The 17,935-nt window shown below is 39.4% G+C and overlaps 2 protein-coding genes and 1 long non-coding RNA gene across 4 annotated transcripts in view; 2 read left to right on the top strand and 1 right to left on the bottom strand.

Annotated features, from left to right (window-relative positions):
• The window catches only part of LOC143915429 (uncharacterized), an 82,634-nt gene extending 78,378 nt beyond the window's left edge, over nucleotides 1–4,256 (top strand). The window contains exons 4-7 of the mRNA XM_077436081.1: nucleotides 488–555; nucleotides 927–1,103; nucleotides 1,171–1,291; nucleotides 1,366–4,256. Coding sequence (XP_077292207.1) covers nucleotides 488–555; nucleotides 927–1,103; nucleotides 1,171–1,291; nucleotides 1,366–3,575 — 2,576 coding nt within the window. The 3' untranslated portion in view covers nucleotides 3,576–4,256. The remainder of the gene's footprint in view (nucleotides 1–487; nucleotides 556–926; nucleotides 1,104–1,170; nucleotides 1,292–1,365) is intronic.
• A 124-nt stretch (nucleotides 4,257–4,380) lies between these two features.
• Nucleotides 4,381–12,175, bottom strand: LOC143914107 (uncharacterized). Its single transcript, XR_013260792.1, has 3 exons — nucleotides 8,806–12,175; nucleotides 4,935–5,074; nucleotides 4,381–4,630 (listed from the first exon to the last, which is right to left on the bottom strand). It is a non-coding gene; the product is annotated as an uncharacterized LOC143914107 (long non-coding RNA).
• und (methionyl aminopeptidase und) lies at nucleotides 11,671–17,073 on the top strand. Of its 2 annotated transcripts, none has more exons than XM_077434193.1 (8): nucleotides 11,671–12,142; nucleotides 15,087–15,314; nucleotides 15,392–15,552; nucleotides 15,628–15,802; nucleotides 15,872–16,171; nucleotides 16,246–16,420; nucleotides 16,496–16,768; nucleotides 16,864–17,073. In XM_077434193.1, the coding sequence occupies exons 1-7, from the start codon at nucleotides 11,917–11,919 to the stop codon at nucleotides 16,746–16,748; spliced, it is 1,518 nt and encodes a 505-aa protein (XP_077290319.1). In that variant the 5' UTR covers nucleotides 11,671–11,916; the 3' UTR covers nucleotides 16,749–16,768; nucleotides 16,864–17,073. The 2 variants fall into 2 exon arrangements, with proteins under 2 accessions (XP_077290319.1, XP_077290313.1); XM_077434187.1 differs by having other exon boundaries at nucleotides 16,496–16,772.
• Nucleotides 17,074–17,935: the final 862 nt, after the last annotated feature.

Raw genomic sequence — 17,935 nt, 5'->3', positions numbered from 1 at the left:
TACAGAGAAAGTGAAAATTTCCCTATTCCATTCGTACTATATTCTGTAATAGTTACACAATCTTATTGTGAAGACACACATACAATACTGTACAGGATATATGTATTATCATCTGTTATCTGTGCTGATTGATTAACTGACGTAAGTTAAATGTTTTCTAAAGTTCAGCGAGAAAATCGCGTTAAATTTCTTACTTAATGAATCAAATAATTCCGCAATTACATACAAGTTCACAACCTCGATAGATACAACAAACATGAAATCAAAATGTCAGAAGCGAAAGTAAGTGAAGCTGTTTGACCTATTCGGTGTATCCTCACTGTACATATGTGTTAGTGGTGTGTTATGGCACTCACATTCAATACGCATCTTTCCTGTTGTATTATCTGTTTCAAACACGATCTATGAACAATGAACAATAAAATTGTAAATTTTCTTTAAGTTTTATGGGATTTATATAACATGTGTGGTCTCTTCTTGATTTCAGTCTGGCTCTGGCTTTTACTTTTCATTTTTCAAAATGAATTTCGTATCTCTTATGCTGCTGAACCAGGGGTAAGTATTATTATTTTAGTATTGTACATATATAGCATTGAATGGGACTGTCCAGAAAAAGTATGGGCAATGTGTCGATCGTGGTTTACCAATGACTGACTATTTCTTTTTATAGACCTTTGGTACACATTGAATAATGTTTATTTCGATATTTTATTTGTTACCATTGACTACACTGCAATATTCACAAATATTTAATTCACGGTAATGCGAGATATATATATATATATGAAATGAAGATAAAGTAACCTTTTTGATTCTATTAAAATTGAAAATTCACCCGATCGTCAAAATCTGCCCAGGCTTGGTACAGGACCCGATAATAGAAAAAAATAGAATATATTCATATTTATGATTCTACCATTTTTCAGTACTTAGACTTTGATAATCTTCCCGAGACAAACTTTTCCTGTGCTGGAAAAGTAATCGGCGGATATTATGCAGATCTGGAAACGGACTGTCAAATGTTCCATGTTTGCACCATAGGGCAACTAGAAGAGCCTATGGATATTAAGTTCCTATGCCTAAATGGCACAGTGTTCGATCAAGTATGTATAAAAATAGAATTACTCATTCAGATGCAACTATTTTTTAATTTTTTTTTTATTTCATCAGGAAACAAGAGTTTGCGAGAGAGTTGATGAAGTCGACTGTAGCAAATCTGAACACTTCTATAGTCTTAATTTAGAACTTTATGGAAACACTGCACCTCCCTTAATAAAGGCAGAAATTGACGGTAAAATAAGTCTGATTACACATCCAATCAGTATTTAAATATCTTATTGATGTAATTTTAACTTTTAAACACAGATGATGATGATGTAGAAAATGGTAGCGAAGATGACTATGAAGATGACAATTATGAAGAAACCTCCACAACGCCAAAGACAACAACAACTAGCACAACTACCACCACTACAACTACCACAACCACAAAACGTCCCACAACGACGACGACCAAAACTTACTACACAACATCAAAGCCAACATTCTATCAGACCACGATTCAAGACTATCACTCACTACATGAAGACGAGAACGATGGTGATGAATACGACCTAATAGATGACAACCTTCATGTGGACGAACCAAATAAAACATCAAATCAAATGAAAGAGGATTCATCCAAAGGTGTTCATACACATTATGATGATTCTCAAGTTCAAAAACCGCTACCACCACCATTGGGCACTAAAAATAATCAATTTGTAAACTATGTCACGCAAAGTAACGTAAACAATAATCCAAAACCCACCAACACAGAAGATAATTCACAAATATTTAGCCCGGAAGACTTTATTTATCATCATAATAAACAAGATTTTAACCATAAAACTCCTGCAATTTCGTTCCAGCAACAGTCATATTCAAACGATGGTCAAAATTCTCATGTAACTGTTACTACACATGTCGGTGGAGGTATATCTAAAACGTCTGGCACAAGAAAAGTTAACTCTCCCATTAACAAATCATACATATCAAGTTCGACACCAAAGTCTTATGTGGACAAGTCGTCCAATTTCAATAACTACCAATCTTTCAACTCTCCAAAAAGAATCCCATTGATTCCACCAAATACGCAAAGTCAAGTTCCAACAGGTCATCCCGGACTTTCAACACCAAAACGACAAAAAGAGCCCTTATATTTCAGTTTTCCTAAACCGTCCTTAACTCCACAAGGATTCAAGCCAATACAGTCTACCCAATCCCAACTTAGTGTCAAACCGACTAATCAAATGTCTAAACCTTTTCAAAGTTACCAATCATCAGAACGGCATGAAATATCACTAGAAAATGAATACGAGTTTGATAAACTAACTCCAAATTATCCATTCATACATCACGACTTGTCTCATCATTTTGATCATAAAAGAAGTCAAGAATCTAATAAATATGAACCAAATGATACATCAACAAACTTTGAGAAAGAAAAAGTCACAACGCCAACTCCATACTACAACACATGGGCTACAAGAAACAATAATTATACGAAAAGTTTACCCAGAGTCATCGTAACTGCCAGTGCTTCTGTGAGTGACAGCAATGGCAAGAAATTGAACTTTTCAGTGGGTAATATCGTCCATGACGTTAAGCCACTAGTTCCGACAAATTATGATGAGTACAAAGAATCGGATGTTTTGCTTGACCCATTCTTCTTAGATGTGCCAAAATTGAAAAAAGGAAGAAATAAAAGAAGCAAAACAGGGAAAATAAAGGCTGCAAAAAGACCAAAAAGACAGACAATAATAAAAGTTTACAAATATGACGTGGCAGCTAAATCAACCGAAGTAATAGTACCGATGACAAAACCAACTACTGATATAGAAACTTCTCTTCCATTATTAAAAACAGTTACCCAGCCGGCTCCAAAAAAAATTAGCAATATTGAAAAATTACCTAATGACAATTTCAACAAAAGCTCATCTATTGAAACTGTAAGTGAACCCAGCCATTGGATTCCACCAGACTACGTAGATGATAACTATGAACCGTTAGTATACCATGAAGTCAGTTCTGAGGAAGAATTGCTTAATCAATCTACAGAATCTTCAGAAATAAAAACCACCTCTGCGGTTTCTTTGGAGCCATTTACAACAAATAAATTAAAAATTCCAAGTGGGGCGAATATAAACGTCGATAAACACAATATTTATTCCAACAAGGTAGAATTAACAACAGAAAATAATGTAGCGAAAACAACACTAGATTTTGTGAAAATTGAAACAACCACTGCCGGTTTTTCATTGTCTACTACAAGCAACACTGTTCATCATGAAATAAAAAAGTATAACTTAAGTACCGTACATATAGTGAATTTAAATGAGAAGCATTTGTGTAGTGGTAAAAAATATTATAAATTTTATCCTGACAAAACGAATTGTAGGACGTTTCATATGTGCACACCTGGAAAAAGTTCTTTGCAAGTGCTAGATATGGTATTTATATGTGATTTAGATACTTATTTTAACAAAAATACTTCGAACTGTACTTTTAATAAACCAAATGACTGTGAAATTTAATTAAAAGTAAAAATTAGTGTATGTGAAACTGTTTTTTAAAATCATAAACCTTTTTATTACACTTAAATCAACTTTATGTTCTCAAATAATTAAGGACAAATTAACAAGGCTCTCTTGTACGTATGTATGTATGTGTGTGTGGTTGATTTGTATGTTTGACCAAAATATTTCATTTCATAATCACTTATCCAATTTTTAAATTTAATAATTCATTTCAAAACAGAATGAAAATAATGACCCTTTCCTATTATATACTCATAAGTGCTTACTATTTTCCCAACTTTTAAATGTCTCAAACCTCTTTTATATTGTTAAATAATATTATCGATAATTTTAATATCATCAATGTGATATTGTAATTTTTTTTACTATTGGATGAACTTTTGTGAAGTTTTATCATTTGTACTATGTATGAATGAAAACACATGTATTATCTACATACCTAAATTTTTATATAAATATTCTGTACATATGTACGTAGTAGCTATCTATTTATATTTTTACTACACGTGTTTATGGGCGTGTCATGTGTTCTTTTTTACTGTTTATATTTGTGTTGTAAATATAACATTTACTTTGAAGCTCATTGAAGACCTTTCATAGAAAAACTTATTTATAAAATTAATTGAATTCATCGACGGAACAATTTTTCTTTATGCATTTTGTTGAAATTAAAATATTAAAATAAGAATCATTTTTACTTTACCTTTTCCCTCTTCCAACATATCCAATCCTAATGAAAAATGTTTAAAAAAACTGAAAACTGGTTAAATATCATACGCAAACAAATAAAAAAAATGTATTTAACGTATTTTTTTTATTATAGAACTAATTAATTTTAATTAGAGTTACATTTTAAAATAGTTGGTTATTAAATTGAAGTTGTTCGATCCATATTCTTCTATATTTAGTATGTTTACTTCCCATTACATACAACATAACAAAAGTTTTACTGCATAAATCAATCATTGAATATTGATTTAACAATTCAGGTCGATATTCTCCGTTGGAGTTTGTAGTTGTTCAGAGTAACAAGTATGATTGAAAACAGTTGTCTGGAAAATATTAAAATTCAATTAATATCAAACGCATTTTCGATTGCAGCAAAACTTATAGTCAGTTGTCAATTAAATTCGCTAATAAGAACAGTGTATACTATACGTTTATACATAATGACTTTCACGCTAACATGAATTTATTTAACCACATGTAAAGCCAACTCCTGACATTGGCTGAGTCACTACAAAAGCCCCAACGCATATTTTTGTGCACAAAGTTTTTGTCACGAAGTTGGCCCAACGTCAAACAGTCATTACAATCATCACATTACAAATATAAACATTAATATTTAGTATGTACCTGAAATAATCTCAATATCTTTGATAAAGTAGACAGGCAAAGTCAGAACTTCACACTGGGAAGAGGAACAGCCCATACCACCAAACGGTTAACGGTCTATTGACAGTGCTTACATCATAGTCGAATTTTACTTGTGATGCCTACACCAAAAATCCAATTGAAATACAACCTTCTATTAAATCTATGTAAGTTCATAAGAAATATAGTTTTCCCTATCGATGATAAAAAAAACTACGATGGTATGCATACGATGATAAGTTTTTATATTTTGATGAATATTAAAGAATTCCAACTTCCTGCTGCCATTTAGCAACAGTTTTTTAAATTTATTTTCTTGTAGAAGCTGATAAAATTAACATTTGAAGGCAACTTCAATTCACATTCAGCAGTAAAATCTTAAGATTTATGTTTGTTTTTAACAATCCGGATAATTGAGGTTCTACTGTAATTTTTAAGTTGTAAATTTTAGTAGCAAAGGCCCTTTTCGGAGCCCCCAAGCGCGCGCTTATTTTCAATCTATGATAAACCACCGCTGCCCATTGGACAATGCTGTAAAGGTCCGAATGCACTAGGCGACAGTGCACTGCTGCAACGCTACACGACACGTCAAAGTTGGTACTGTGGCGGCTCGCTTATACGACATGGTCGAGTTTGGTTGCCTTCCTGCGAGTGGGGACCAACTCGGCTGGGTTCGGAGAGCCGCTACTCACTCTGCCTTCAGCTGTCATAAATAAAACACGTGCATTCAACATGCCAGTCGTCTCATTCGTTCATCCCCCATAGTACAAAAGACAACTCTGGTACGTGGTGACGCGCCACTCGTAGTGCGTTCTATCTCATACAATTTGACAAACAATATTTGACCGCGTAGCGTCGCAGCAACGCAATGTTGCATAGTGCGGTCAGACCTGTAGGAATCTCGTCACCATCATCAAGACATTTACTGCGACGCAGAATAAATTTCCCACGCTTAACCATCGACGTCACCCGAAGTCGAAGAACACCTGCAGCCATTAAACTAAATCGAGCGGAACGGTGCCAAACATTCTAGCAAGTTCCACCCCTACAAGTCGAGCGGAACGACACCAGTCGAAGAACACCTGCAGCCATTAAACTAAATCGAGTGGAACGGTGCCAAACATTCTAGCAAGTTCCACCCCTACAAGTCGAGCGGAACGACACCAGTCGAAGAACACCTGCAGCCAGTAAAAACTAAATCGAGTGGAACGTCGCCAAACGTTCGAGAAACGTCCACCCTAATCGACAAAAACACATTCCTCGCACACGCATAAACACCATCTGCGACGAGTCACGTGATGCCCAAAAACAATATAAAAGGAGGTCCACCCCAAACAACTTCAGTCGACCCACAGCAACAAGCGCCGACACACAGCAGCGGACCAGCCAAACGAGCCAGCAACACACTGCCGCATCCAGAGACCTTCTGAACATAGCCGAACGCCGAGCCAGCAACACTCTACCGTATCCAGAGACCTTCTGAACACCAACGAACGAGCCAGCAACACACTGCCGTATCCAGAGACTTGCTGAACATAGCCGAATGCCGAGCCAGCGACACTCTACCGTATCCAGAGACTTGCTGAACATAGCCGAATATCGAGCCAGCGACACTCTACCATATCCAGAGACATCTGAACGACATACTTATATAAACTAATAATTATACACTTGTATACATTGTTATATCAAAATAAATACTTTATCCATACATATAGCAGTATTAACTACTAAAACACAGACGAACCTGTCTATAATACATGGCGGACGGGTGGTGAAGAACACCTTCACAACTAGATAAGTCCCCATAGACCTTAGAGCGAAATCAGACAGCGGTGAATGTGGCACGTTTTATTTTAGATAGTTTTAAACATATAGAAAAAATGTGGCATTCATGGGACGCATGAATGGGATATGGTATGATAGTTCTTTTAAAACGACACATTCAACCTATGTCGTTGCATCATAGTATTTATGCTCCTTAATTGTATAGTAGTTGAACGGACGCCAGGGGTTCTCAATCGAGATGTCACCTGATGTCGTGATGTGTGTATAGCTCGTGGTAAGCGTGGGCGGCTTTCCTCACGGTGTGTTCCTTCGTCGTCTGTGGTCCTGGTCTCTGCTGCTGGCCGGTCTGCTCTCTGTCTCCCTCTCTCGTACAGTGTGCGTATGTATGAGTGTAATGCGGGACAGTGGCGGGAGATTATAAACCATGAAACATTGTAACTCTGTTTGTATCGCAACTGTATTTTATATTAACATGTACAGAGAGCAAGCAGGGGGAAAGGGGGGGGAGAGTACGTATACAAATTAGCGCGCACGCTAGGGTTGAGGTTATGTCAAACCCTACACGTGGCTGGTCTCACTTCGACGAAGAGAGACCAGGCTGTTCCTCACTTCTCACCGGACGTATACTGAAGCTGAACTCCCAGTATCGTCTGCCGATCAGGCCGAGCTGACCGGTGACTCGGTGGTGGGAACGAAGTCGGGAGCGAACCGAGATGTTCACTCGACCGAAGCGGAAAACGAATAGCCAGATGGAAACGCGCGCAAACCACCGCTTCCAATACAAACAAAGTCGCCTGATGGGTCGTAAGGCCACGAACGCCGACCATCAGACAATTGGTCTGAACAGTAGTATTTATCCTTGCTTGAGAGTGATCTATACCAAAACGACTGTTTGGACCATTTTCGGTAAAATTGTATCCTGGCTTGACTGTGATCGATAATGGTGTATCTCATATTCGATTTCAACGAGATATATAAATACTACCATACAATTTCAACGACATAGGTCGAATGTCTCGTTTTGAAAGGACTATCCCATGGACGCGTCCCATGAACGTCACATTTTTTCTATATGTTTAAAGCTATGGGGGTAGGGCGAAAGAGACAAGTGGCTTGTTAATGCACACAAGTGTTTATTCCGGCAGCCGAGGAAGAAGTAGTATAGCAACTTTTGAACGCGGCCGAGTTTGTCCTAACTCGCAGGATGGTAACCGAAACTCGACCATGTCGTAGAGCCGCCACAAAGCTATCTAAAAAAAACCACGTGCCACATTCACCGCTATCTGATTTCGTCTTTAATGGCGCGTGGTCAATATCACCCGTATCCAGCTCATCCAGATGATACGGGCGATACTGTTAGCCCGCCTTTACACGGGAAGGATGGATTAGACTGGCACCGCGCCTGCGCCGGGTACTAAGTTCAGTGTTGTATAGATGAGTATGCAATGTTTCACACGTTTCAGACGTGTGAAACATTGTATACCCACCCATACAACACAGCGACTATTACCCGGCGCAGCCGCGGCTACCAGTCTAAAGTTGCTCTACCACCGAATACGTTGAAGCAGACGTATCGTTTTTGCCCATACGAATGCACATACGTCGCGTTGACGTCTGTTCTGTCGCGGTCGTCAGTTGCGATACGTCTGCGTCAACGTATTCAGTGGAATGGTGGCAACGTATTCGCGCGTGTTGATGCACGTGCTTTTATTGTGGAAGCCAGAGACGGAGTGCGGTAGCAACTCTGAACACGGGCGAGTTGGTCCCAACTCGCACGAAGGTGACCGAACTCGACCATGTCATATATCGAGCCGCCACACTAATATTGACTGTGTTAAAAATACCTGAATGATTCCCCAATTTGCAGAAAGACAAATGATGGTTCGGTAATTATTGCCCACAAAGCGCTCGCCCAAAAGTCACTGAAATCTCTATAACGGAACATCTGGCAGGCTAAAAGTCCATTATACTAACAAGAACGCGAGTGCCAAATATTCCATATTCGCGGTTTTCATGGCAAAAATTGTGTTTTGGGCGATCTCAACGTACGTAATAATCCAATTACCACAAATGGGATGGTTCGGTGATTATTGGTCACAAAGCGCTCGTCCAAAAGTCACTAAAATTTCTATAACGGAACATCTGGCAGCCGAAAAGTCCATCATACTGTTGCGTGGACGTGAAGAGAGGTTTCCAGATTCGGAGAGAAAGACGCAGTAGTGCTATAGAAGTGGTTTATTAGGTCCGCACCCCTCGGCTCTCCAGCTCGGAATGCTTTCCAGTTCGAGAGCGCCCAATATTTATACTCATTGGGTGCAATACACATACATATAATCCCGAGATCCTATTGGTCGGTGAGTCGCGTAATCCTATCGACCATCATATACGACCCCTCTATACGCCGAGGGCCTTTTTGGTGTGAACGAGAGATCAGATGATTAGCGCTCGTAAACCACCGGTCCACGAATACAATACTAACGATAATGGTCTGACCGCACTATGCGTCAACCGAACGATGCGACCCGACACAACAGTACGCGACCAAATATTGTTTGTATGAAATTGTACGAAACATAACGCACTACGCGACAGCCGCATGACGTAGAACGACACCGTGCGAAAAAGTTGACTTTGCGACCAACTTTGACGCAAGGTGTCGTTTGTAATGTGACGCAGTGTCGTCGGAGTGCGGGATGCCTTGCGACAATTATTAAGTTCAAAAGTAAATTAAGCTTACTTAAGCCGTGGCAAAAGTGTGGGTACTAGTCTTGTTGTGAAGGTCTTCTTCACCACCAGTCCGCCATGTATTGTAGACAGATTCGTCTGTGTTCGGTATTAATACAGCTATATGTTGAATATGGTATTTATTTGGTAGTAACACGTATACACAAGTATGGTTAATTGTTGGTAAAAGTATGTCGTTCAGAGGTCTCTGGATGTGGTAGAGTGTCGCTGGCTCGGCATTCGGCTATGTTCGGCTAGTCTCTGGATACGGTAGAGTGTCGCTGGCTCGGCATTCGGCTATGTTCAGCAAGTCTCTGGATACGGCAGTGTGTTGCTGGCTCGTTGTTCGGCTATGTTCGGCAAGTCGCTGGATATGGTAGAGTGTCGCTGGCTCGGCATTCGGCTATGTTCGGAAGGTCTCGGGATACGGCAGTGTGTTGCTGGCTCGTTCGGCTGGTTGATCTTCCAAGTCCGCGTAGTGAAGTGGTGGCTGGTCAGGAGCTGGATGTCGACTGGCGTTGTTTGGGTTGTACCTCCTTTTATAGTGTTTCTGGAATCGCCTGACCCATGGTGGTGGTTTGTTGATGCGTAAGCGAGGAATGTTCTTTTGTCGAGGGGTAGAATTTTCTGGAACGATTGGCGCCGTTCCGCTCGATGTATTTTAATGGTGGCGGCGTGTTTCGACCGTTTTGGTTCCACTCGACTGGTAGGGGCGTTCCGCTTGAGTTTAATATAATGACTGCAGGTGTGTGTCGTCTGGGTTTCGTTCCGCTCGAGTGTGAAGGGTGGATCATTCTCGAAGGATTTTGGCATCGTTCCGCTTGAGTTGGATTTGGCGCCGTTCCGCCTGAGTTTAATATAATGACTGCAGGTGTGTGTCGTCTGGGTTTCGTTCCGCTCGAGTGTGAAGGGTGGATCATTCTCGAAGGATTTGGGCATCGTTCCGCTTGAGTTGGATTTGGCGCCGTTCCGCCTGAGTTTAATATAATGACTGCAGGTGTGTTTCGTCTGGGTTTCGTTCCGCTCGAGTGTGAAGGGTGGATCATTCTCGAAGGATTTTGGCACCGTTCTGCTTGAGTTTAATATAATGGCTACAGGTGTGCGAAGTCTGGTTTTGGGAATGTATTCTGCGTCGCAGTAACTGTTTTGATGAATGTGACGAGATTCCCACAAAAGTTTATGGTATTCTCCTTCTTCATATCGTGACTTTGAAATAGCATGTAGCCATAATATTTTGGTTTTTCTCGACTGTTCTTCTTCCTCGCATATCAAAGATACTATGGAGGATGAACGAATGAGACGACTGGCATGTTAATGCACGTGTTTATTATATGACAGCTAAAGGCAGAGTGGTAGTGGCTCTCCGAACCCAGCCGAGTTGGTTCCCACTCGCAGGAAGGCAACCAAACTCGACCATGTCGTATAAGCGAGCCGCCACAATACTATAATAGCGTCCGTTTCGTCCATCTTGCTCCGAGGAACCGAACGAATGATTTACATAATTCACTGCGTAGTGTGTCGCATCGCTGTCGTTCAAGTGCGGTTTACTTAATACTATCGCACACTGTTGTGTCGGGTCGTATCGTTCGGTTGGCGCATAGTGCGGTCACACCTTAACTGTCATACTAACGAGAACTCGAGTGCCAAATATTTCGTATTCGCGATTTTCTAAATAGCAAACCCGTGGTTGCTATTTAGGAACTGGATATGGAAATATCGATAGTAGATATCGTGTGTGTGGACGGCGCCACTAATAATCCAATTACCAAATGGGATGGTAAACGGACTACTGGTCATATGTAAACCAGTCACAGGACAACCGGTCTCTCTAGATCGGTCACACGTGATCACCCGTCACACCCTAAAATCGGTCAACCAGTTTTCTCGTGACCAATTTTAGGGTGTGACCAGTTTTAGTGTGACGGGTGATCACGTGTGACCGATCTAGAGCGACCGGGTGTCCTGTGACCGGTTCACATTTGACTAGTAATCACCGAACCAATGGGGTATGTACAAACGGTTCGGTGATTACTGGTCACAAATTACTCGTCACAAAGTCACTAAAATCTCTACAACGGAACATCTGGCAGCCGAAAAGTCCATCATACTAACGATAACTATCATAGTAACGAGAACTTGAGTGCCAAATATTGTGTATTCGCGATTTATTTTCATGGCAAAAATTGTCTTTGTGACCACCCCAATGTGACGAATAGTCCAATTACCGTACAAACGCCACGAAATATTGCAGAGCGCGCTACCGAGGAGAGTGGGTCGTGTTGCTGAGCGCGCGTTCACCTGCGTTGTCGGTGCGCCGGTGAACGGCTGCGACGACTAGCGGCCGGCGACCGGCGACCGGCGACACTCAACGCCCAACGCTCAACAGTCGCCGCTGGTGTTGACGATTAGCGATTAGCAATTAGCAATTAACAATTAACAATTAACAATTAGCATGCCGGGTGCGATGGGCGAGTGTGGCGCCGCCGAGAGGGAAGCCGAGGGAGTGGGAGCGGCAGCGGCAGAGCATTCGCCGCAGCTGGTCGAAGCCGCGAACCCCGACAAGAAGAAGCGACGTCGCAAGAAGAAGAAGGCCGGCGAGGCGGAGACCGAAACGGAAGCGAAAGCGGAAGCGGAAGCGAAAGCGGACTCTGGTGCGACCCACACCCACACCCACACAGGTGCGATTCCCGCTAATAACGCACGCGCAATTCTCATTTTCAGGTTATGTCACGTTGCTCGCGGTCGCGCACTTTCACGGCCATGCCCGCCTAATTGGGTATTTATAATTCGGAGAAATTAAATCACTCCGACTCCGATTTCACGTTTGAATCGCAGCTATTTTTACAAGGCTCTTTATTAGCTTCATTTTTCACTAACTAAGAATGACTCGACAATACCTAGGGTTGCCAGATTTCTTACAAGTCAAACTGAGACCCCCACCCGAAAAAATCAACAATATCGAACCACTTGGTTTTTTCCACCCTGAGATTTTGGCTCGCTTGGGCCATATAGTTTCTGCTTACATTTCAATTTATATTAAAAATCATAGAAATATGAATAAAAACAATTTTAAGCATTAATTTGTATATATTAATTTCATTAGATTTGGCTTTCTGCAGGACTACTTTAATTTAAGTACATAATCATACGTTTGGCAACAATTGAAATCATAGTTTTCAATGCACTCTAGAACACTTTCAACTACATCTATAGAAAGTCTATTTCTTTCACCAGTCTATTGAATCTCCATTAACGAGAATATTCTCTCCACGTTACTATTATTCCCTGGTATGGAGAAAATATACTCGTACATGCGATATAAATCTTTATACCCATTTTTCCATCCCAATTTGGATGAGAAATGTACAACGGACAAAAAAGCTTTAAAAGTATGTACATATGTATAGTAAAATAAATTGAAAACTGGGGCTTTTGGACGTCCCAAAAGATTCGTTCAGGAGACTGGGACATGAAGCTTAAAACCGGTGACAATCCCGATTTATCAGGACGCCTGGCAACCCTACGATACCCAATGTATGCAGCTCTGAGACAATGTTTCTATCTTGGTCACTTTTTCGTGTTTAGGACGGATTGAGGAGAGCCTCGATATTTGACAAATCCGTTCCATCAGTGTTCGCCAAGTGAGCTGTTTTTGGGCTTAGTTCATTTTTCCAGGATTATCCTATTGGCAGTTTACTACAATACTTAAACAAGTATTAAGTATTGTAGTAAAATAAATCAATAACAATGTAAATATTTTCGTGTTAAATATTTTAGATATGATCTGTGGTTTCCTTTTTATCTGTTGGGGCGGTTTATACCCACTTTTTTGGTATTTAGGCTTGCACTTATATTTAAGGACATCAGTCTGTCTGTCCGTAATAAACACTATTTCCTGTTTTTAAATATTAGGCTCCTTTGAGAGTATTATTTTTAAATAAAATGAACATCCCTGCTGGCAGCTAAATATTGTCTTGTTTAGAGAAAAAAGTATTTAGTTAACGGTAATTTCATACAAAAATAGTTTCAATGAAGGGGCGGAGCAGGTAATCGAATACCATAACTATTCATTGCAGTCATTTTCTTTCAAAAGATTCGAGAAAAATATCAATTTCCTTGACTCTAATTCGTCCTTTATTAGTCGAAAAAAAGGTTTACACCCAAAATATTAACTACGCCCAAAAACAGCTCACTTGACGAACACTGGTGTACATCTTATTAATTTCATGCATGTCATGATAATCATTTACAGCCATTCATCAACCAATGCTGAACGAAGGCCTCTCTAATTCGCTTTCATTCGTATTTCATCCATCTCATTCCACACTTTTCATCCACCTATCTCTTTTGTGGTCTTCCTCGTACACTTTACATTCTCTCGGGTGGTATTTGAGTACTTCTTTCATCCATTCTTCTCGCCACGAGACCCGTCCATTGCCATTTCAGTCTCTTCACTCTACTATATTGACTACCTCTGTCATAGTTTTCACTCACATTTCCAATACCCATCTTTTATGCCGAGCATACAACGTCCGGCGGAAAAAAAAGTTCCATATACACAAGGTCGCTTTTAGTTAACTGCATAAAGGTCTCCTTGCATCCATACGCGCTATATGCAACTGCAAAAGCGAGACCAGGTCAATACTATGCGTCCTACCTCTGCTGTCTTCAATGGGCATCTGGATTTATGCTACCTGCCAGATGCCTGAACACTAAGAAATGTTATTTATTGTATACATAGGATATATTGAACAAAAAGATTCCCGAAAAAATGCACTCAATAGTGGCGCAGTCTTGAAAAATCCTAATTTTCAAAGGCAGTCAAGAAGAACTCTCGCAATAGAATTTCACAAAAAAAGGTCAGCTCCCTCCGATAATATATAAATACCTTTTGATGCTTTTTTGTGGAATTCTATTGCTTTAGTTCTTCTTGAGCGCCTTTGATAGTTTGGATGTCTCGAGAGTGCAGCATTCTTGTGTGCATTTCTCTGATCACCTACGAAACGACCAAAAAAAAATATTTTTAAGAAGAAACCAATATATTCCGACTATCGTATTGATAGTTATGATGTAATTTTTGTCCAAAATGACTCGGATGTTTAGGCAACTCTTTCTGATCGAACACTTGTTGGTTGAATTGAATTATCATTAGATAATCAAGCCATTTTTACAAACCTCCTTTACGTATCACTTTAAAACGACTTTTTTATTATACATATATCTCCCTCTTATTTTTTATTAGAAAAAAGTCATTTCTTTTATCACAATCTCTTAAATTTCTTTTTCTTTCTTCTGCCAAGGTTCCTTTTCCGAACTAGCTTCGGCTTTATTTCTAATAAACTGAAACTGTTCTTTTACTAATAACACATTCAGTCGTAAATGGAACTACTGCACTAAAGTAATGGTAGCCAGGGTCAGACCAGTGTTGCCAGAAGACGAAATAAAAGAGGAGTGTAATAAAATGCAGTGAATATGTTTTGTTAATTTACTGGTAAAAGTAATAAATCACCGAGCCTTTTACCGATTTACCAGTAATGGACCCCCTAGTTATTATTACATACACAAAGTTGTTTCCGTTAATATATGCATTTATAATTACACATTTTATGTATAATCTTACAGCTAAACCAATTGCTGTTGTTGAAAAACCAGTTGTAGCGGAAAATGTTGAGAGTGCTGCAGCTGAAGATAATGATGACAACGCAGAACCTAGCAGTGATGGAAAGAAAAAGAAAAAGAAGCACAAAAGTAAAGCTGCCAAAGCAGCAGCAGCTGCTGTCGCTGCGACAGTTACAAAAGTTGATCCTAATGGACCACCTGCGTTGTCAATAACTGAGCAGTTTCCAAATGGTGAATAATCTTTTCTTTAATGCCATACTAAAGTATTTCTCTAATAATGGTAAAAAAAATCGTTATATTCCTAATAGGAGTCTATCCCATTGGTCAAATAATGGATCATGGTCGTGCTGAAGGAATTGACGAACGATCGGCACGTGACCGTTTCTCAAGTGAAGAGAAACGTGCCATTGATCGTTTACACAACGACATATACAACGAAGTTAGACATGCAGCTGAAGCTCACAGACAGGTTAACTCATCAATCTGTATGAATATGAGTGTATGTAGTTAAGTTGGTTGATTTTTGTTTTTATTCAATACTTAGACGAGGCAATACATTAAAAATTGGGTGAAACCTGGCATGACAATGATTTCAATCTGTGAAGAATTGGAGAACACAGCTCGCAGGTTAATTGGTGAAAATGGATTAGCAGCAGGTCTCGCTTTTCCAACTGGTTGCTCTCGTAATCACTGCGCTGCTCACTACACACCAAATGCAGGTGAGCATGTTTTTTAAGTATTGTCAAATCCAGAATTTGTAGTCGTAAAAAAAAATATGCACATTCTAGGTGATCCTACTGTTTTGGAGTATGATGATGTTGTGAAGATTGACTTTGGAACTCACATCAACGGTCGCATAATCGATTGCGCATTCACTCTTGCGTTCAATCCACGTTACGATAAGCTTTTGGAGGCTGTAAAAGAAGCTACCGATACAGGCATCAAGTGTGCAGGCATTGATGTCAGGTTATGCGACATCGGAGAAGCAGTTCAAGAAGTCATGGAATCGTACGAGGTGGAACTTGATGGCAAAACATACCAAGTGAAAGCTATACGAAATCTCAATGGTCATTCCATCAGTCCATATCGTAAGTGTAACTAAAATGCTCATTATTAAATATAAACCGTTCCAATATTAATTTCAATCGAATTATGTCATCAGGTATACACGCTGGAAAGACCGTACCAATTGTAAAGGGCGGAGAGACTACACGTATGGAGGAGGATGAGTTTTATGCCATCGAGACTTTTGGATCTACCGGCAGGGGTCAAGTCCACGATGACATGGATTGCAGTCACTATATGAAAGACTTTGACAAGCAATATGTTCCATTGAGGTAGTGATTCACTCCTAAAAACGATAGTTTCGTTCAAAAATTTCATGTTAATTATTATATCGTTTAACTGTTTAGGCTTCAGTCATCAAAATCTCTATTGAAATTGATCAACCAAAACTTTGGCACTTTGGCGTTCTGCAAGCGTTGGTTGGATCGTGCCGGTGCCACAAAATATCAAATGGCTCTCAAGGATCTGTGCGACAAAGAGATTGTCAATGCTTATCCACCATTGTGCGATGTAAAAGGATGTTACACTGCTCAATACGAGCATACAATCATATTGAGGCCAACGTGTAAAGAAATCGTCTCCAGGGGAGATGATTACTGATACCTTAATATGAGGCTTCCGTAGGTATGTATATATGTAAATATTATGCATAATATTATATAAATGTATGTTATTGTTTTTCATGATCGAGTTAACAAACTTTATTCATTTGCAGCTTCGCCAAATGTTGAAAATGATGTAATCCTTATATAAAATCGAAAATCATAATATTGGATAGGAAACACTAATGAAATGAAATGAAATAAATACATACAAACATAGTTATTAATTTATAAATTGCTATCGTGAATCTACAAAAATATGCATTATACTGTACATAATGTTATATATCTCAATAATAATAAAAGAAAATCTTTTTCATATGCTCCCATTTTCAAATTCTTTTTTCCCTTAATAAACACATTCCGAATACAAAAAAATCTGATGTGACCAACCCACGACTTAATCTATGTATTTGAGGAATATAAAAAGGTCACGAAATAAAATTCGATAATTTAACAAACATACAGTTTTATATATACCGGTTATGAGAGCAATCTCGATACAAATTGAGCGCAAATCTGGGGAAATTTTCACAAGACAAAATTTCTACTTCCATTGAATTTTTGATTAATCATATGGTGGATATCCATAGCATATTAAAGAATTATTTCTCTATTACCATAATTGAAGAAGGGAGAAGTCTAATACGTTTGTATTAGACATTGTATTCAAGGCGCTGGGGTCCAGCCCTCAAGGTATAAAATCTATAATTTCTATTACATGTAAAAAAAATTCAATCTGATTTAGTTAGCGGTTGAGGAGATAATTGAATTCAAAAACTTAATGAAAAGAGGCTCGTAAAAAAAAGAGGGCACCTATAAGGGGAGGTGTCAATTTTTTTTTCAATTTGAAAAAAGTTCACATTTTTTCTAGATCATGAAAACGTGATTAGTGATTGATTTGGAGTTCGAATCAGTCAAAATCTCGAGTTCGAATTTTCGCATGATCACAAAACTATTGTCACTAAGTACTAGTGCATCCAATCCTGGAAGGTTACTTCAGCACCGGGATTGCGGTGCTGGGAATTTCACGTCCCAAACAAACACGTTAGGGTTTGAGGTTATGTCAAACCCAACACGTGACTGATCTCAATTCGACGAAGAGATATCAGGGTTCCTCACTTCACACCCGGTCGAATATTGGACCTCGTCTCCAAGTATCGTCAGCATCACCAGGTCGAACTG

Source organism: Arctopsyche grandis, chromosome 1 (genome assembly GCF_051622035.1).
Source record: "Arctopsyche grandis isolate Sample6627 chromosome 1, ASM5162203v2, whole genome shotgun sequence".
Classification (NCBI taxonomy): Eukaryota; Metazoa; Arthropoda; class Insecta; order Trichoptera; family Hydropsychidae; genus Arctopsyche; species Arctopsyche grandis.
The sequence above is the reverse complement of the archived record's forward strand: the minus strand, read 5'-3'. Positions and strand labels throughout refer to the sequence as shown.